At 46.4% G+C, this 21,041-nt stretch overlaps 1 protein-coding gene across 1 annotated transcript in view; it reads left to right on the plus strand.

The window, feature by feature from the left end:
* The window catches only part of zgc:92360 (uncharacterized protein LOC436988 homolog), a 102,359-nt gene that overhangs the window by 37,041 nt on the left and 44,277 nt on the right, over nt 1-21,041 (plus strand). Inside the window, exons 3-6 of the mRNA XM_063062840.1 lie at nt 795-886; nt 2,560-2,642; nt 7,253-7,365; nt 15,573-15,719. Of these exons, the coding sequence (XP_062918910.1) occupies nt 795-886; nt 2,560-2,642; nt 7,253-7,365; nt 15,573-15,719 (435 nt within the window). The remainder of the gene's footprint in view (nt 1-794; nt 887-2,559; nt 2,643-7,252; nt 7,366-15,572; nt 15,720-21,041) is intronic.

Below are 21,041 nucleotides of genomic sequence, written 5' to 3' on the forward strand. Positions count from 1 at the left end.
GTCTACTAAAGCAGCAAGAAGGTTAGACCAGTTACCAAGGCATTCTGGTGACGGTGATTCTGGAATCCCAGCCCAGTAGATGTGCCTCAGGTGTTGATGGAGGGTTCTGGACCGAAGGTTGAAGGTAGTAACCATAACCATAACCATATAACCATATACTTACAGCATGGAAACAGGCCATCTCGGCCCTTCTAGTCTGTGCTGAACTCTTACTCTCACCTAGTCCCACCGACCCGCACTCGGTCCATAACCCTCCAATTCTTTCCTGTCCATATATCTATCCAATTTAACTTTAAACGACAACATCGAACCTGCCTCAACCACTTCTGCTGGAGGCTCGTTCCACACAGCTACCACTCTCTGAGTAAAGAAGTTCCCCCTTATGTTACCCCTAAACTTTTGCCCTTTAACTCTCAACTCATGTCCTCTTGTTTGAATCTCCCCCACTCTCAATGGAAAAAGCCTATCCACGTCAACTCTATCTATCCCCCTCATAATTTTAAATACCTCTATCAAGTCCCCCCTCAACTTTCTACGCTCCAAAGAATAAAGACCTAACTTGTTCAACCTTTCTCTGTAACTTAGGAGATGAAACCCAGGCAACAGTTTAGTAAACCTCCTAAAATGTTGGATTTGATTCTCAAGACAATCTTGGGTTCCTGTCCTCTTCCTGTCTTCTTAATGAGGTCTGTGCCTGCAGCTCCCTAACCCACCAGAGAAAATTTTGAAAGGATCCATGAGTCCGTCTTGTCCTTTGCCCTGTCCTGGTAACGAACGGCTTCTTTTCCTTTCAGCACATGGCCAGTCAAGGAAATGAAGCAGCCAAGAACAAGTATGAAGCATTTGTTCCTGCCTACTATTACATCCCGACGTACAAGGACTGCCAGTAAGTACAGAGCTCCACCCCGGGCTGCCTCTGTGTGCATCCTGATTGGATTGGGGACTAATTGGAGGTGTAGAGAAAGACTCAGTGATATGTCAGAGTCGTACGTAGATAAGGAGAGTCAAGTCAATTTTATTGGCACCGTGGTATCGTAGCGGCTAGCTCGGTATTGTTACAGATCTGTGCATCAGAGTTCAGAGTTCAATTCCAATGTCATCTGTAAGGAACGTTCTCCTCATGAAATGCGTGGGGCTTTTCCAGGTAGTCTAGTTTCTTCCCACAGTCTGAATCCTTACTGGCTGGTAGGTGAATTGGTCATTGTAAATTGTCCTATGATTAGAAACATAGAAAATACGTGCAGGAGTAGGCCATTCGGCCCTTCGAGCCTGCACCGCCATTTATTATGATCATGGCTGATCCTCCAACTCAGAACCCCGCCCCAGCCTTCCCTCCATACCCCCTGACCCCCGTAGCCACAAGGGCCATATCTAACTCCCTCTTAAATATAGCCAATGAACTGGCCTCAACTGTTTCCTGTGGCAGAGAATTCCACAGATTCACCACTCTCTGTGTGAAGAAGCTTTTCCCTAATCTCGGTCCTAAAAGGCTTCCCCTCTATCCTCAAACTGTGGCCCCTAGGCTGGGGTTAAATCTGGGGTTGCTGGATGGTGGGGCTCAAAGGGCCGGAAAGGCTTATTCTGCGCTGTATTTCAATAAATACATGTTGTGACATACACAACTGGGGTAGGGAAAGACTTGGAGACGTGTCTGAGTTGTTGGTTCATCAACAGAGTCAAGCTGATTTCATTGTGACATTCACACGTTCAGTGTGGTTCAGTACAATGAAAATCTTGTGCGTGCAGACAACACAATATAAATTGTACCTAAAACCATCCCATACAAAGACTGCTGAAGAGCAACACACTCAAAGTACTGGAGGAACTCAGCAGGTCAGACGGCATCCGTGGGGGGGGGGGGGGGGAAATGAAGAGGCGGCGTTTTGGGCCGAGATCCCCCAACAGGACTCAGAAGTAAAACCGAGACCCTGGTACAAAAGAAAATGAAGGCACAATTGAAGATGTGTCGATTATAGTGCAAGAGGTGGTCTGTGTGTTCCATTGCTGACATCGAGGTCACTTTCTCTTCTTGTGCCCCTTTCATTTGTCTTCACTGAGATCCCCACACTGGGCAACCTGGAGAACTCAGATGGTCACCATATTCCCGATGGGATGGGTTGACAGGGTGAGGGGCAACAATGATTGGTAAATTTGTGGTGGGCGGAGATCAAGGGCAATGATTGGAGAATTCATGCTGCGCGGAGATCGAGAACAGTGATTGGTGAATTTATGGGGGGGGCAGAGATCAAGAGCAGTGATTGGAGAATTTATGGGGGGCGGAGATCAAGGGCAATGATTGGAGAATTCATGCTGCGCGGAGATCGAGAACAGTGATTGGTGAATTTATGGTGGGGGCAGTGATCAAGAGCAGTGATTGGAGAATTTATGGGGGGTGGAGATTAAGAGAAAACTGAAGATGTGGTTAAGATTTGAGATTGGACTTGTGTGAGGAGAGGGTAAGAAAGGATAAATATCTGTATGTAGCAGAGGCAGTGGGAATGGGGGCACAGCTGAGCTCTGGAATCAAGGGAGAGAATTATTGATCCTTGGCTGTTTCAGGGTGCTGAGGGAACAATGGATACGAGCAAAGTACGAACGCAAGGACTTCAGCGAAGAGAACAAGAAACTGGCTTACGCCACTGGTACGTAGATTAATTTGTCTCGTCCCTCTTTACTTACTCTGGAAAAAGCAAAATCTGGCAGATATGGGGCGGCTGAATTTAAAAAAACACTACATGTTGGTAAGTCCCAGCAGATTAGGCAGCTTCTGTAGGGAATGTAACAGAGTTAACTTATCAGGTCTTTAATCTTCCACCTCAGAACTGGGAAAGTTGGTGATAAAATGAGTTTTAAGATGCTAAGAAGAGCTGAAGAAGAGAAGGAATGGATAGAGTGGGAGAGCAGGAGACCATGAATGATAAAAAAAAAAGCGATGGACCATCTGAAAGAGGCTGGTAATAGAAACAATCAAGAAACAAAAGATTAAAATCTTAAAAGCAGAAGCATTGTTTGAAATTGCAAAAATGCTGCAGATGCCGGAAAGCTGCAACAAATACTTTATTATGTGAAACGGTTAAACTCATTGTTGAGGTTGGAAAGCTGTAGTCGACCCAGCCAGAAGATGAGGTGCTGTTGCTTCAGTTCATGAAGGGCTTCATTCAGTCATGTAGGGAAATGAGAACGGCGCGATCGGAGCTCGATCTCTATCAAGTCCTCCTGGGCTTTGGAACATCCACAAAATGCTGGAGGAACTCAGCAGGCCAGGGAGCGACTATGGAAAAGAGTAAACAGTCGACGTTTTGGGCTGAGACTCTTCATACGGTCCTGATGAAGGGTCTTGGCCCAAAACGTCGACTGTTTACTCTTTTCCATAGATGCTGCCTGGCCTGCTGAGTTCCTGTTGCTTTAGATTTCCAGCATCTGCAGATCTTCTCTTGTTTGGACCGTCCACTTTGAGCGTCTGTTGTACCCATGTGGGTGGTGTAGAGTATTTTCCAAATAGGGAGCGCATTCAGAAATCAGAGGTGCAAAGAGACTTGGGTGTTCTTGAAAGGTTAACTTGCAGGTTGAGTTGGTGGTAAGGGAGGCAAAAACAATGTTAGCACTCATTTTGAGGACTGGAAAAGGTAGGATATAATGCTAAACCGATATAGTTTAGACTACATTTAGAGTATTGTGAGTAGTTTTGGGCCACATATCTAAGATAGGATATGTTGGTACTGGAGTACATCCAAAGGAGGTTCATGAGAATAATCCCAGAAGTGAAAGGGTTAACATATGAGAAGTGATTGATGGCTCTGGACCTGCACTTGCTGGAGTTTAGAAGAATTAGGGGGAGATCTTATTGAAAACTACTGAAGATTGAAAGGCCTAGACAGAGTGGGTATGGCGAGGATGTTTCCATTACCCTCCAGTTAAATCAGGGGGTTGCTGGGTGATGCGGCTCAAAGGGCCATAAGGGGTAACTCTGCGCTGTGTCCCAATAAATAAATATCAATAAAATCTTGAATCTTGAATCTCAACGGAACTGTTCTCCCTCGTCTGCCCCATCGCCTGTTTGCCATTAACCTGCATCAAGAGGTGATTTACGGCAGGCAGTCAGCCTCCCCGCGCGTCTTTTCGATGCGCCAGGAAACCAGAGCGCCCCGCGGGCGTCTGCGCCGTCACGAGGAGGGCGTGCAGACTCCACGCAGACAGCGCCCGAGGTCAGACGTGAACCCGATTCATTGGAGCCGCGCAGCGACAGCACTACCCGCTGCTCGCCAGCACGCTTCCCAACGCGTCTGGCCTCAGTGCGAATCGCTCCAAACGCCAGAAGAAAATGGATCTGGGCTACGACAAGTCTTGCTGGGCTGAAACCGGGACTTCATAAACTTGTGCAGCAGGGAAACAGGCCCTTCGTCCCATTTCGTCCATGCTAACCCAGGTGCCTATCTGAGCTAGCCCCATTTGGCTTCGTTTGGCCCGCCACTCTCTAAACCTGTCCTATCCATGTACCTATCTAAATGTGCGGCGGGAGGGGGGCTTGCTGAATATAGTAGTGTGAGCCTACTGAGTGTCAGAAGTTGCTCTCCCCATCACTCTCCCCCGTTCTTCTCAGCCAACGAGGAGGGCTTGGCTTCACGCTGGCTTTGTAGATTACAGGTAGTCAGTGTGGGAAACACTGCTCCCTCCACAGATAGGGCAGCTAGTGGGCGACTGGACAGGAAGGTGAGTGGTTAATGAGCTGGCATGCACCAGTAGACACACAGAAGTGGGCCGCACACACAAAATGCTGGAGGAGCTCAGCAGGCCGGGCAGCATCTACGGAGAGGAATAAAGAGTCGACGTCACAGGCCAAGACCCTTCATCGGTCTAAAATAGTCATAGTCATAGTCATACTTTATTGATCCTGGGGAAAATTGGTTTTCGTTACAGTTGCACCATAAATAATAAATAGTAATAAAACCATGAATAGTTAAATAGTAATATGTAAATTAGCCAGGAAATAAGTCCAGGACCAGCCTATTGGTTCAGGGTGGCTGACCCTCCAAGGGAGGAGTTGTAAAGTTTGATGGCCACAGGGGCCAAATGTCAGCTCTTTATTCCTCTCCATAGATGAATAAAGCCGCTCTGTGTGTGTTTGTGTGTGTGTTGCTCTGGATTTCCTGCATCTACAGAATCTCATGTGTCTGTAGTCCTGAGCCAGGTTCGATCTGGTGTTGGATTGGGAGACCCCAGTCATTCCACTGGGACTCCAGATCCACAGAACGGGTCAATCATTTTAAAGTTACATCCCTTCAATTTAATGTTTTTAAAATTATTTTTAATGCTTTAATTGAATTTTTTAAATGTTCTGAATTATTTTATATGTTTCTAATTAATTTTGTTGAATGTTTTCCAAACTAGAACACAGGATAGGAACAGGACCATCAACCCAAAAATGTCTATAGTGAACATGATGTGCCCACCCCCCCCCTCACTGCAGCCCATCACCCCATCACCCCTACTGGGGCATATGCCACCCCCAGCAGCTCTCCAGAGTCCTCTGTCCTGGGCCAGTCCTTTAAATTGTCCCCGTACGCAGACCATCGGAGATCCCTCTTCTCCCGGGGATGGGGTGTTTCGGAGCCTCGGTTGCTGTCTCTGCAGCTGTGGGTTTTTACTGGGTGGGGTTGCTAGCCCTGTGCCTACCCCTCCTCTTTTCGCAACGGAGCTTGGGTCCGGCCAAGGCAAAGCTGAACGCGAGGCCAATTTAAACCAAATTTCTTTTATCTCCACACAGTCCATTTCCTTCCATCCTCTACATAAAAGCCTCTTAGCTGTCACAATCATATCTGCTTCATCTCCGCTCTTGCAAATCCCTTCTAGGCATCTTCCACCTACTATATCATTTTAATTGTTATTATTTGCTTTAAGTCACTTTATTTCTAGTTTAAGTTTATTAATGCCTCTGAATATTGGGCAGTCTCAGAGTTCAACAAGCCCCAACTCAGTTGGTTGCTTGTTGACTTCCACAGGCAGCAGCCGCTAGCCAGTTTTGGGTTATTTGTAAGCCCAGCCTCCACACCAAGTAAAGAGGTCTGCTACACCCACCCGCTAAATGTTCATATTTTATTGCGGTATAAAAGGAGGCTATTCTTCCCGTCAACTCTGTGCCAGCTCAACAGCACCTCTCACACTAATATCAATATAACCCAGCCTTTCTCTCAGATGCCCTCTCAAGTGGTTCAAGAGGATGCCCTCACCAGAGACAGATATACAGACAGATAAATATTGGCTTCCCAGAGAAGGCAGTAGGAAATAATGTAACTTGTGATTGGAAACTGGGGATATCATCTGACCACTGTAATCCAGCAGCCAGTCAGTGACTGATCACAGGATCTTAGAAGCTCAAATTGTGCTATTTATTATTGTGTCAGGTTTTTTTTTCTGAATCAATTCTCCTTGCCTGATTGAACCGACGCAGTGTGTGGCTCAATATTTTTAGCCACAGCTTTTAAAAGCCGCAGCCTTTATCAGAAGATCAGCCTACCCGGCATGTCTGAAATTAGCTCAGTTTTTGTAAAGAGGAACTGCATTCCTAAGAATTACCACATGATGTTCTTAAAAAAAAAGTGCGATCTGCAGACTAGGAACTGCCTCACCAACAGGTTTCGGCCTGGCCTTGGTGGTTTCCATCCCACTGAGGAGCTTGCAAATCTAACATTCCTAAATCTGATGAGGAATTCACACGTGTTTTTGTTTCTCAATGAACACTCACTGATGTAGCAACAAGAAGAAATACAAATTCACAGCAGATGCAGAAGGGATTAATGTACAGGTCCTACATCAACTGCCTTTCTGTACCCCTCCCTCTGTGCTCCCCACCCTCCATACCCCCCTCACTACCCCGCTCCCCTTTACCCCCTTCTATATCTCCCTCAACCCCAATTCTCCTCCCCTTTCCCCTCTGCCCTCTCCCTCACCCCCCCTTTCCAAATGTGCTTCCCACAGACCCGATGGTGTGAATGAAGGAACCCCAATCTCTGAATTGGTGAGACATCAATACTCCCGATTACACCTCTTTGCCCTCTCCAACCTTCAACTGTCCTTGAAATGGGCCATTTCAGGACCGATAACCAGTTAACAGTGGATGCCAACACCAGTGACGGAAAGAAACATCGGTCGTAGCTAGGACATCCCATAGCTGGTGGCGAACGTGCTGTGTAGACACAACTAGTTTTCTCTCCTGTGAAGTTATATTCCTTCTGCCTTCTGTTTCCTCCTCCAGGCTACAGAGAAGGGTTTCTATGGAAGCGTGGCAGGGATAATGGGCAGTTCCTGAACAGGAAGTTTGTCCTGTCGGAGGCTGATGGTGTCCTGAAGTATTTCACGAAGAACGACGTAAGTCAAGATCTGTCCAGAGTTGTTCCTTGGGGATTGAGACAGATGTGGAGCGGGGAAGGGGTGTTGTCAGTCAATTCCACCCGTTGGTCCCAGCGGTAACACTCAGAGGGTCTTTGGGAAGAGAAACATTTCAGGTCAAAAAGCATTAAAACTAAGCGTTACTTCAGTCTATTTCCGCAGAGGCTGCCGACCTGCTGGGTGTTTCCAGTGTTTTCTGTTTCTATTTTAGATTTTCACCATCTGCAGTATTTTTATGATTTCCACGCAGGGAATGTTTGTTCCCAGCGCCAGTAACCCGGGTCCGGTTCCCGCCATTGTCTGTAAGGAGTTTGTGCATGCTCCCCGTCCTCCGGGTGCTCCAGTTCCCTCCCACCTTCCAAAGACGTAAGGGTTATTGGAAAGTGGTTGCATCTTCATTCATCCAGAATGATGCGACGTCTTGATAAATAAAATAAAGTGCCAGACAGGGAACCTAACACAAACGGGACATCTCACAGGTTGTAAACATAAAATAGTCTGCCGATGCTCGAAATCCTGAGCAACACACTCAAAATGCTGGAGGAACTCAGCAGGCCAGGCAGCATCTCTGGAAATGAATAAAACAGTCGATGTCTCAGGCTGAGAACCTCCTTCTGGACTGAGAAGGAAGGGGAAAGATGCCAGAATAAAAAAGTGGGGAGTGGGGGGAGAGGAAAGAGGCTGGCTGGAAGGCAATAGGTGAAGCCAGGTGGGAGGGAACGGTCAAGGGCTAGAGGAGAAAGAATCTGACCGGAGAGGAGAATGGACCATAGGAGAAATGGGGAAGGAGGAGGGGAGCCAGGGGTAAGTAATAGACAATATACAATAGGTGCAGGAGTAGGCCATTCAGCCCTTCGAGCCAGCACCACCATTCACTGTGATCATGGCTGATCATCCACAATCAGTACCCTTTTCCTGCCTTCACCCCATATCCCTTCACTCCGCTACCTTTAAGAGCTCTATCTAACTCTTTCTTGAAAGAATCCAGAGAATTGGCCTCCACTGCCTTCTGAGGCAGAGCATTCCACAGAACCACAACCCTCTGTGTGAAAAAGTTTTTCCTCAACTCCGTTCTAAATGGTCTACCCCTTATTCTTAAACTGTGGCCTCTGGTTCTGGACTCCCCCAACATCGGGAACATGTTTCCTGCCTCTACCATGTCCAATCCCTTAATAATCTTATATCTTAATAGGCAGGTGAGAAGAAGTAAAAGGTCAGAGTGGGGAATAGAGGAAGTCAGGAGGGGGGAAATTTGTTTACCAGATGGAGAAGTCAATATTCATGCCATTCGGAGGGTACCAAGACAGAGTCTCTTCACGTCACACTGAGGTACTTTATGCATAATCTCCTGAAAAGGTTCATTGGGCACCTCTCAGGGTCCGAAGGGCTCGGGTTTGGGTTTTATTCCAGAGCAGTGAATGTCTGCTGCAAGCTGACGCCCTCACTGCAGCGATGGAGTGTCAGAGGTGTGGTTCTTTGGACTGAACACTAACTCAACGTCCTGCCTGAAGGAGGGCAAAGGTCCGCGGAGCACTGTTTCAACGAAGGGTTGGAGGAGTCTTTTCCCTTCAACCCCACTTCCCCCTAACCACCACCACTGCAAACTGGAGATCGTTTATCTCTCCGCCGATGCGACAGAGCGGATTGTCGAGTCATTGAAAGGTTACAGGCACAGAAGGAAGGCAGCCACGCGTCCCAGTCCCACTCCAGCACTGCTGTGTATACCCATTGATTTAGGCTCTTCAAGCATTACCCTATAAGCATACAATCACTCTGTGAATATAAGCTATTTTATGTATTTATAATTAGACCATAAGACAAAGGAGCAGAAGTCGGCCATTTGGCCCATCGAGTCTGCTCCGCCATTTTATCATGAGCTGATCCATTCTCCCATTTAGTTCCACTCCCCCGCCTTCTCACCATAACCTTTGATGCCCTGGCTACTCAGATACCTATCAATCTCTGCCTTAAATACACCCAATGACTTGGCCTCCACTGCTGCCCATGGCAACAAATTCCATAGATTCACCACCCTCTGGCTAAAAAAATCTCTTCGCATCTCTGTTCTGAATGGGTGCCCTTCAATCCTTAAGTCATGCCCTCTCGTACTAGACTCCCCCACCATGGGAAACAATTTTGCCACATCCACTCTGTCCATGCCTTTCAACATTTGAAATGTTTCTATGAGGTCCCCCCTCATTCTTCTAAACTCCAAGGAATACAGTCCAAGAGCGGACAAATGTTCCTCATATGTTAACCCTCTCATTCCTGGATTGCAGTATTTTTTGTGCAGTATCAGATCTGGAGTAACAATTATTTCATTTTTCTTTACACTTGAAAGTCAGGTAAAGTCATGGGGACGGGTGGTGGATGGTCGTATGAGCAGCTGGTGCATATCACAAGTCCTGGTTATGTGAACACTGACACCAAGCAGACAATCTCTGAAGAGCATTGATAATGGCCAGGGTCACCAGTCTTGGAAAGACACTGACGAGAAGAAGGCAAAGGCAAACCACTTCTGTCGAAAAATTTGCCAAGAACTATCATGTTCAAAGAATATGGTTGCCTACATCATACAACATGGCACATAACGAACGAATCCTTTCAGGCAGTGTGTTCTGGACCTGACATCGTCTGGGTGGGGGAGGGGGTGCGGGAAGAATATTTCCCCATCTCCTCTTTAAATTCCATCGTTTACTATAGCCACTAAGATATAGAAGCAGAATTAGGCCATTCAGCCCATCAAGTCTACTCTGCTATTCATTCAATAAGATCATGGCTGATCTGGCCATGGACTCATCTCCACCTGCCTTTTCCCCATAACTCTTAATTCCCCTACTATGCAAAAATCCATCCAGCCTTGGTCAAGGGAAGCACAGGAGCGCTTACAGGACTGATCTGAATTGGTGGACCTGATGAGTATGCCACAGTTATTACCAACTTCATTAAAGCCTGTGTGGATGAGTGTGTGCCTACGAGAACTTACTGTGCATTCCCAAACCAAAAGCCATGGATGAACCAGGAGGTACGTCATCTGCTGAAGGCTAGATATCTGTGGCAGTTAAGTCTGGTGATCCAGGTCTGTACAAGGAAACCAGGTTTGACTTGCGGAGGGCTATTTCAAGAGTGAAGAGAGAATTCCACGCGAAGTTGGAGGCGACATCAGATGCATGTCAATTTTGGCAGGGTTTGCAGGACATTACTTCCTAAAAAGCAAACTCCAGTAGCATGACTGGCAGGAATGTTTCACTACCAGATGAGCTCAAACCTTCTATGCCCGCTTTGAAAGGAAGAATATAACTACAGCTGTGAAGATCCCTACTGCACTGGGTGACCCTGTGTTCTCTGTCTCGCGGCCGATTTCAGGCTGCCTTTCAGGGGGGGTGAACCCTCACGAGGCAGAAGGTCCGACAGAGTACCCGGTAAAGTTCTGAAAACTTGTGCCAACTAATTGGCAGAGTATTCAGTGACATTTCCAACCTCTCACTGCTGTGGTCAGAAGTTCCCACCTGCTTCAAAATGGCGACAATTATACCGGTGCCTAAGAAGGGTAGTGTGAGCTGCCTTAATGCCAGTAGCGTTCACATCTACGGTAATGAAATACTCCGACAGATTGATCATAGCTAGAATGAACTCCTGCCTCAGGAAGGACTTGGACCCATGGCAATTTTCCTATCACCGCAATAGGTCTATGGCAGACGCAATCTCAATGGCTCTTCACACAACCTTAGACCACCTGATCAATACAAACACATTCAAAATACATATATATACTTATTTACTTATTTTTTATGTTCTCTTTTTTTCCTATATTATATACTGCTTGTACCGCTGCTGCTAAGTTAACAAATTTCACAACACGTATAAACCTGATTCTGATTGTGAACTACAGTGCATAGCCGAGCATGTCCGTTTCTCAGACAGGCTTTCTCACACCAGTGAGGGAGAGAGTTTTATAGACCACAATTAATTCACCTTCAGCAACATCTGTTCAAAGGAATTCCATCCTAAATCACCCAGTTCCTCTCTCCACCCATTATGTTCCTCTGGAATCTGGAGATCAGATGCCACACTTCAAAAGTAAGAACACATCTGAAAGTATTTATAAACACCAGGTCCTGCAGATGCTGGAAATCTAGAGAAGCAGACCCAAAATGCTGGAGAAACTCATCAGGTCAGGCAGCACCTATGGAGAAGAGTGAACAGGCCAAGCCCTCCTGATGAAGGGTCTTGGCCCAAAATGTTGGCTCTTTATTCAGACCCAAGATCCTCCAGCAATTTTTTGTGTGAGTTGCTGAGGGAGTATTCATTTAGCTAATGGCTATGGCTTAGTGCCATGGGCTCATTCCTGTACTGAATGGCTTCAAGGGTTCTGTCAAATTGACTTCCCTTTTAGGAAGGGAAAAGGATGAGTCATTGTTCCTCAAACCAATAGAGGTCAGAATACAGGAAGTCGTGGGCCCACAGTTCAAGTTGCAGGTCTTACTCTGCCTTCTCCGCAACCCCTGTCCCTATCATGTTATTCTCAATGAGTCATGGAGTCTTGTAGAGTAAAACAGATCCATGGGCCTGTTAGTACACCAATCCAATTTTATTCCCTTTGCATTCCCATCAAAGTCAAGTCCAAAATGAAAATTAATTTGTATCAAAGTACATCCCAAAACCCTTCAGCACAATTAAACAGCACTCAGGGGTGTTCCTGAAGAGCTGAGATCTGTGGGGTTACAGAGATTGTGCTGGAGGGGCGGGGCTAGGCTGCGTTGTCTGGGTAACGAGACAAAGGGTTGAATGGCCTCATGTGTTGTAACCTTCCGGTGGCTCACTGACCTGTTTTGCCTCATTGACGGAGACATAATGAACTCCTGTTCACCGGTTTGCAGTGCTGGTTAGGGGAAAGTACAAATTAGGTCTATTATCAAAGTTCACAGAGTACTGTGCAAAAGTTGTAGGCACATTCTGTAGATATGCCATAGCGAGGGCACCTAAGACTTTTGCACAGTACTGTATTGGTCAACAAGGAGCGGAGAGCAAGGGTGGGGTGTGTTACAGGTGGCAGAGAATGAGTGCCAGGGATGGGGGGGTGTTGGCGTGGGTGCAGACACGCCCAACCCTGTGACACCAGGCAAGGTCATTTGATTCCAAACGATCGGCTTATAGGTCATTACAGAATATCTCTCTGGTGCTTCCCTCTCCCTTCCCCTTTTCCCAACCATGATCCCCCTCTCCCTTCCCCTTTTCCCAAACATGATTCCCCTCTCCCTGCCCCCTTCCCACTCCCAGTCCACAACAGAGACCCAAATCAGAATCAGCTTTATCATCACCAGACATCCCACCCTGCAAAATCTCATTTCAGGGAGGCAGCACCATCAATTTGCGGGAGACTTCCGGGAGAGGTGGGATGTCTGCAATAGAGTAGCTCCTTAGCAGCCAGCCAGCTAGTTTAAATAACGTTAGCTATGCTAATGAACGAATGACACCTGTTAAACTCACCTCAACATGTCTTTTACAGTCTTAACCCACCATGGGCAATAGGAAAGTCACTGTTGCAAACAGTGCAGCGAGCAACACTGTCATTATTTTGACTCCTATTAGGCAGGGGTACACGTTAGTGTAGTCTGGGGTGACGTATGTTTTATATTTTTTTTTGGAACACTCTGCCATGGCGCACTCTCGCTTTCTCTCTCGGTCGCTTGCTTGCTCTTGCTCTCTTTCGCGCACGCGCTCTCTCTCGTAGTCGCTCTCGCATTCTCTCTCAAAAAAATTGATTTCCGTGATATTGTATATAACTTGCAGGCATCAGGGAGCCACTATTAATATGCAGGAGACTCCCGGAACTTCCGGGAGAGGTGGGATGTCTGCATCACTCACATACATCAAGAAAGCTGTGGGTTTTTTGGGGAGCAGTACAGTGCAATACATAAAATTATTATAGCACTGTGCAAAATAGGCACCCTAGCTTCCTATACGTGCTTAAGACTTTTGCACATTACTGTATATGTCACCATATAACAATTACAGCACGGAAACAGGCCATCTCGGCCCTTCTAGTCCGTGCTGAACTCTTACTCTCACCTAGTCCCACCACAACCCTGAGATTCATTTTCTTGCAGGCGTAGTCAATAAATCTATAATAGTATAATAGCCCTAATCTATCAATAAAAGACCTCACCAACTTGGGCAATAAACCAGTGTGAAAAAGACAACAAATTGTGCAAATACAAAAAGAAAGAAATAATAAATAAACAAACAAACAATAAATATCAAGAACTTGAGATGAAGAGTCCTTGGAAGTGAGTCGATAGGTTGTGGGAAGATCCCAGTGATGGGGCAAGTGGAGTTCAGTAAAATTATCTCCTTTGGTTCAAGACTCTAAAGGAAAGGACTTGTCCAACGCTTCGTTGCTCCTCGCTCCTTGAGATTGCAGACAGGACTTTGAGTTAATGTTCATTCTAAAAGGACCACACCTCTAACTGTGCAACATTCCCCCATCTTCTACGGTGTGGATGTCAGCACAGAATTAGATATTCACCTCTCTGGTACAAGGTTGCAATTTAAGCCATTTGGACTCAGACCGGACACTCTGAGAGGTCAAGCCAAGTCAAGTCAAGTTTATTCTCATTTAACTACATACATGTATGCCGTCAAATGAGACAATGTTTCTCCGAACCAGGGTGTAAAGCACGGTAGTACGCATAACACACATACAACACAAAATAACCTTTCAAAGTAAAGGATAAAATGAATTACGCATTGATAAACAAAGTAAGATGCATAAATTTAATATTGTAGGGTACAGGACAGATTAACCAGTGACACTTCAAGTGCAATGCGGCAGGGAGTTCAGAAGCATAATGTTTTCCTATCCTGTCCATTTGGAGTCTCCTGCCTGGTGGTAGAAAGTCAAAGAGGATGCTGGATGGATGGGTTGGGTCCTTGATAATACTAAGGACCCTGCGTACGCAGCGCTCCTGGTAAATATCCCCGATGGATGATAGGGAGACTCCTATGGTCCTCTCAGCCATTCCCACAGTCCCTTGAAGGGATTTCTGATCTGATGCTTAACTGCTCCCATACCAGATGGAGATGCGACTTATCAGGACGCTTTCAGTGGTGTTCCTATAAAGTGCAGTTAAGATGGTGCCTCATTCTTCTCAGGAAGTGGAGGTACTGCTGTACCTTCCTGTTCAGGGAGGTGATATTGAGGGGCCAGGCGACACCGTCCAATGTACAAGATATACAATAGAATTTATGAAAAGCTATGCATAAACAAAGATTGACAAACAACCAATGAGTAAAAGAAAAGAAGGCAAATTGTGTAAATATAAAATAAAAAATACTAATATCAGGAGTTGTAGAATCCTTAAAAGTGAGTCTGTAGGTTGTGGAATCAGTTCAAAGTCGTGAGGAATGAAGTTATCCATACTGGTCCAGGAGTCTGATGGCTGTAGGGTCAAGTAACACAACCATCCCCCCACACACATACCCTACATACCCAGTGATGCCCTACAGGGCTAGTTACTCCAGCAACTTGATGCCCTAAAGTGGCCAGTTAATCCAGCAACTTGCTCGCCTTTGAGATGTGGGAGGAAAGGGAGACGCCAGGAGTAAACCTAAACAGTCACAGGGAGAACGTGCAAAGTCCGCACAGTCAGTACCCAAGGTCGATACCAAACCTGAGTCACAGGGGGCTCTGAGGCAGAATCTCTAAATTCCCTCTTGCCTGAGTCTAACTTCCCCATCTCTGGGTAGACGTTGGTGGCCTCCAAGTGCCCGCTCCTAATACCATGCACTGAATTGTACTGTACAGTCAGCCTCAGAGTATCCATGACCACAGGCAATTTTCTGACCTTGCCAATAGGAGCGCAGTGATAGATTAACGGGGACAAAAACAGAGGGTTTAAAGTGAGGGGTTATAAGATATGAGGAAGAATATTTTCACCCAGAGCATGGTTACAATCTGGATGGAACACTGCCTGAGAAGTTGATAAGGCAGAGACTCTCACAACATGTAAAGGGAAGTATCTAGATGAACGCTTGAATCACCAAGGCAATGAAGCCAATGAACTAGCGACAGTTTCCATACACTAACGGAGTGGTCCTCCCTTCATTCTGATGGTGTACTCTTTGAATCTTTGGTTAACATTGCAAATCAAGCTGAAAGTCTCACACACTGCCTTCTCCAACAGGCTAAAGAGCCCAAGGCTGTGATTAAAGTGGACAACATCAACGCTACATTCCAACCAACCAAAATTGGAAATCCTAACGGCCTCCAGCTCACGTACCTGAAGGATAATAGCACGCGGAATATTTTTGTTTACCACGAAGAGGGAAAGGTAAGTTCCAAAGTCCTACAGCACAGATATGAGCCCTTCCACTCCCCCCCCCCGCAACCAACCGACACCGAGGTACACTAATTCCATATTAAGCTCAGTAGCCACTTTATTAGGAACACCTGTACACCTGCTCATTAATGCAAATATCTAATCAGCCAATCATGTGGCAGTAATTCAATGCATACAAGCATGCAGACATGGTCAAGAAGTTCAGTTGTTGTTCAGCCCAAACATCAGGATGGGAAAGAAATGTGATCCAAGTGACTTTGAGCGTAGAATGATTGTTGGTGCCAGATGGGGTGGTTTGAGTATCTCATAAATTGCTGATCTCCTGGAACTTCCACACACAACAATCTCTTGAGTTTATAGAGAATGGTGCAAAAAACAAAAAACACCAAACGAGTGGCAGTTCCATGGGTGAAAATGCCTTGTTAATGAGAGAGGTCAGAGGAGAATGGACAGACTGGTGCAAGCTGACAGGAACTCAAATAACTCGGTGGTCAGTGATGTGCAGAAGAGTATCTTTAAACCCACAACATGTTGGACCTTAAAGTGGATGGGCTACAGCAACAGAAGACCATGAACACATCAGTAGCCACTTTATTAGGTACAGGAGAGACCTTATTAAAATGCCCACTGAGTCTACTCTCTTCACGTCACAATCAACTCTCCCACCCACACCCCCCAGTTCTATTGTTCAGCCAACAAACCAAGGACAATTTACAACAGTCAGTTAACTGACTAACCCCCCCCCCCCCGCATCTTTGGAATGTGGGAGAAAATTCACATGGTCACGAGGAGAACATGCATACTCCACTCAGACAGCACCTGAGGTCGGGACTGAACCTGGGGCTCTGGAATCGTGAGGCAGTAGCTCTACCCATTGCGACAATCTCCCTCAAGTGGGAATTCCCATTAGCCAAAGATTTTGATTCCGATTCCTATTCCCGTTCCGAAGAGTCGGACCATGGCCTCCCCGTTTGCCAAGGTGAGGCCACCCTCGGTGGAGGAGCGACTCCATGTATTCTGCCTGGGTACCCTCCAACCTGATGGTATGAATATCGATTTCTCCTGCCAGTTAACAAATCCACCCCCCCACCACCCACTTCCTTTTACTTCTTCTCACCTGCCTATTACTTACCCCTGGGTCGGCCCCTCCTCCTTCCCTTTCTCCTATGGTCCACTCTCCTCTCCTATCAGATTCCTCCTTATTCAGCCCTTGACCTTTCCCACCCACCTGGCCTCACCTGTTACCTTCCAGCCAGCCTCCTTCCCCTCCCCCCCAACCTTCTTATTTTGACGTCGTCCCCCCCACTTCCTTCTCTGTCTCGGCCCGACACATCGACCATTCACTCCTTTCCTCAGATGCTGCCTGGCTTGCTGAGTTCCTCCAGCATTTTGTGTGTGTTGCTTTGTGTTTCCAGCATCTGCAGAATCTCTCATGCCTGGGGCGTGTGGGGTGTGGGGATGTGGAGAGCAGAGACACTGGGGATCTTCATTAAGTTTGGAAGGAGTTGGACGAGGAGGGAGTGGGTAATAGATGAGTAGCATGATAACAGGCCTTTCGGTCCATCTCATCCGTGCTGATCAAGATGCCCGTTCAAGCTAGTCCCACTTCCCTGCATTTGGCTCATTTACTTACCAACCTTTCCTATCCATGTACCTGTCAAAATGTCTTTTCAACATGGCTGCATCCACCTCCACCCATACGACATGGGAGCAGAACCGGGCCGTTCAGCTCATCGAGTCTGCTCTGTCATTCCACCGTGTCTGATTTGTTTACCCTCTCCTGCCTTCTCCCCATCATCTCTGATGGCCTTACTAGTCAAGAACCTCTGCTTTAAATGACTTGGCCTCCACACTGCTGTCTGTGGCAAGGAATTCCACAGACTCCTCACCCTCTAGCTGAAGCAATTCTCCCTCATCTCTGTTCTAAACGGACATCCTTATTTTCTGAGGCTGTTTTCTGGTCCTAGACTCGCCCACTATTGGAAAAATTCTCTCCGCACCCACTCTATCTAGACCAATCAATATTCAATTGGTTTCAAGGATATCCACTCTCGTTCTTCTGAACTTCAGTGAATACAGAGCCCAGCCTGGGATCATTCTCATAAACCTCCTCTGACCTCTCCCCGATGCCAGTGGCTGTCCAGACATCTTTTCAACATGGCTGCATCCACCTTTACCAGTACCAGCTTAACCCTATGTACTCCAGTGCATTCTTTCTTCGAAAGGGGCCTAAAACATGTTCCCGATGTTGGGGGAGTCCAGATCCAGAGGCCACAGTTTAAGAATAAGGGGTAGACGATTTAGAATGGAGTTAAGGAAAAACTTTTTCACACAGAGGGTTGTGGTTCTGTGGAATGCTCTGCCTCAGAAGGCAGTGGAGGCCAATTCTCTGGATTCTTTCAAAAAAGAGTTAGAGCTCTGAAAGATAGCGGAGTGAAGGGATATGGGGAGAAGGCAGGAAAAGGGTACTGATTGTGGATGATCAGCCATGATCACAGTGAATGGTGCTGGCTCGAAGGGCTGAATGGCCTACTCCTGCCCCTATTGTCTATTATCTAAAACTGCTTACAATACTCCAAATGTGGTCTGAGCAGTGCGTTGTACAGCCTCAGGTTTACATCCAGGCTTTTATATTCCAGTCTTCTCAAAATGAACCTCCACACCCCCCCCCCATGAGGAAAAGACTTTTCCACTAAGAACCCCGCAAATCTTTCATCTCTTGGCCTTAACCCAACGCTTTTGGATTCTCCTGCCCTGGTTCCTAATAGTTTTGAAGCAGCATTCCTACTGAAATATTCATGAAGAACTTGTGCTGATTGAACTCATTTGCATCAACCATCCAGGTCCACTAAAAAGCAAAGTTAGAGGCTGCAAACAAGACACAACCCCACGGGAGTGGGGGGGAGTGAAATGCATATTAAACAGCTGATTAATTCCTCCTGAATACTATTAATATAGTGATTCTCCCCTGCCTGTCAGTTTCCCTGCAGATAAATTTAATTACATTTCCCTCTCTCCACCCACCGACATCCCTTCAAGGGCTATATATAATTTGAGAGTAGTTAGATGGTAAACATGTGCAAAGCCACACTGGACTATCTGGGCTAGTTTTGTGTTGTATGCTCTAGATCCTCCGTACTAGTAGTACCATCACTCGTGTCGAGTATGGTATTCTTCTAAGGCAAGAGTTCCCAACTTTTTTTAAGCCATGGACCCCTACCATTAACCAAGGGTTCCGTGGACCCAGAGGTTGAACACCCCCCGTCCTAAGGGATAGTCTGTCTGTGGCCTCTCAGGTGGCTGTCGAGGCTGATCCAGGATCCATGTAGTCTGGTGCAGTGTGGTCAAGGGTAAATGGTGTTTGGGTCTTTTTCTTGTTTACTCTCTCCTTCCACAGCTGCCGCTTGTCCTCTGCGGCCCAGCGGAGGTCGTTCTCTTGTAGCGCGGCTCCCTCTTGAACAGATTTCCTCCAGGCGTATCTGTCGAGTGAAACGTCTTTGCAGTTTTTAGGTGTCATGCTGAATTTCTTCAGGCTGATTCTGATGTCATAAGACCATAAGGAGCAGAATTAGACCATTTGGCCCATTAAGTCTGCTCTGCCATTTCATCTAATTTTTCCTCTCAGCCCCAATCTCCTGCCTTATCCCTTCGTGCCCTGACCAATCAAGAATCTATCAGCCTCTGCCTTAAATATACCCAATAACTTGGTCTCCACTGCTACCTGTGGCAACGAATTCCACAGATTCGCCACTCTCTGGCTAAAGAAATTCCTCCTCATCTCATTCTAAAAGGATGCCTCTCCATTCTGAGGCTGTGTCCTCTGGTCTTAGACTCCCCCACATCCTCTCCACATCCACTCTATCGAGGCCTTTCAACATTCAATAAGGTTCAATGAGGTCACCCCTCATTCTTCTGAATTCCAGTGAATACAGGCCCAAAACCACCAAACACTTCTCGTATGACCAATCTTTCAATCCCAGAATTGTTTTCATGAACCTCCTTTGAAACCTCTCCAATGTCAGCACATTCTTTCTTAGTTAAGGGGCCCCAGAGCTGTTCACAATACTCCAAGTGAGGCCTTATAAAGCCCCAACTATACATTCTTGCTTTTAAATTCTAGTCCTCTTGAACTGAATGCTAATATTGCATTTGCCTTCCTCACCACCAACTCAGCCTGCAAATTAACCTTTAGGGAACCCTGCACAAGAACTCCCAAGTCCCTTTGCACCTACAGATATCTTTGAAGCATTTCCTTTGCCCACCAGGGGCTTGCTGTCTTTCCCTCAACTGTGAGGAAAGGATCTGTTTGAGGATGTCTAGAACATGTTGTCGAATAATAGAGGTGAATACAGGCCTTTCAGCCCATCTCATCCATGCCAACCACCCACAACGCTAGTCCCAATTGTCCACATTTGCCCCATATCCCTCCTAACTCCCCCTATCCAAGTTTTAAATTTTGTTATTTTATCGGCCTCAAACACTTCCTCGTCCCATGTGCACACCGCCCTCTGGTCTCTTTGAAATCTTTCACTTCTCACCTTAAACCTTAGATACAAGAGGTAATGCAGATCCTAGGAATCTAGAGCAATACACACAACGTGCTGGAGGAGCTCAGCAGGTCAGGCAACATCTGTGGATGGAAATAAACAGTCGACTTTTCCGGCCTAGACCCTTCGTCAGGACCTTAAACCTTTGCCTTAGTTTCCTTTTCCTGGGAAACAGGCTGAGTGCATCTGACCTATACACCCTTCGAGATTATATATATCTCTGTAAGATCACCCCTCGGTCTCCAGTATTCCAAGGAACTTAGTCCCAACCTGTCCAAGCATTTCCCTGCAAAACAGGCCCTCAAGTCCTGGCAAAGAATGTTACTGCATCTTCTATATTCGTCTAGCTTCATCTAAAGATTTAACATTAGACTCGGCACGGCAGCCTAGTTGTTAGCACAACGCTTTACGGTACCCGCTGTTGCTAGAGTTGCCAACTTTCTCACTCCCAAATAGGGGACAAAAGTAGCAGTCAAATACGGGACACTTGTGTTTACCCCAAGAAAGACTACTATAACCATGAAGCCTTGCGCGGGCACCTGTGTGCGCATGTGTGACGTGCGCATACATGTACATGCCAATTTTTTTCTACAAATCGGTTTTGGCTTAATCTTCTCGATTCTGATACACTGTACAGATATTATTTCTACTTTATATAGGCTGTGTATTTATCATATCATTCCTGTTTTTACTATATGTTAGTGTTATTTTAGGTTTTATGTGTTATTTGGTATGATATAGTCATAGTCATAGTCATACTTTATTG

This window comes from Mobula hypostoma, chromosome 11 (assembly GCF_963921235.1).
Source record: "Mobula hypostoma chromosome 11, sMobHyp1.1, whole genome shotgun sequence".
NCBI classification, from domain to species: domain Eukaryota; kingdom Metazoa; phylum Chordata; class Chondrichthyes; order Myliobatiformes; family Myliobatidae; genus Mobula; species Mobula hypostoma.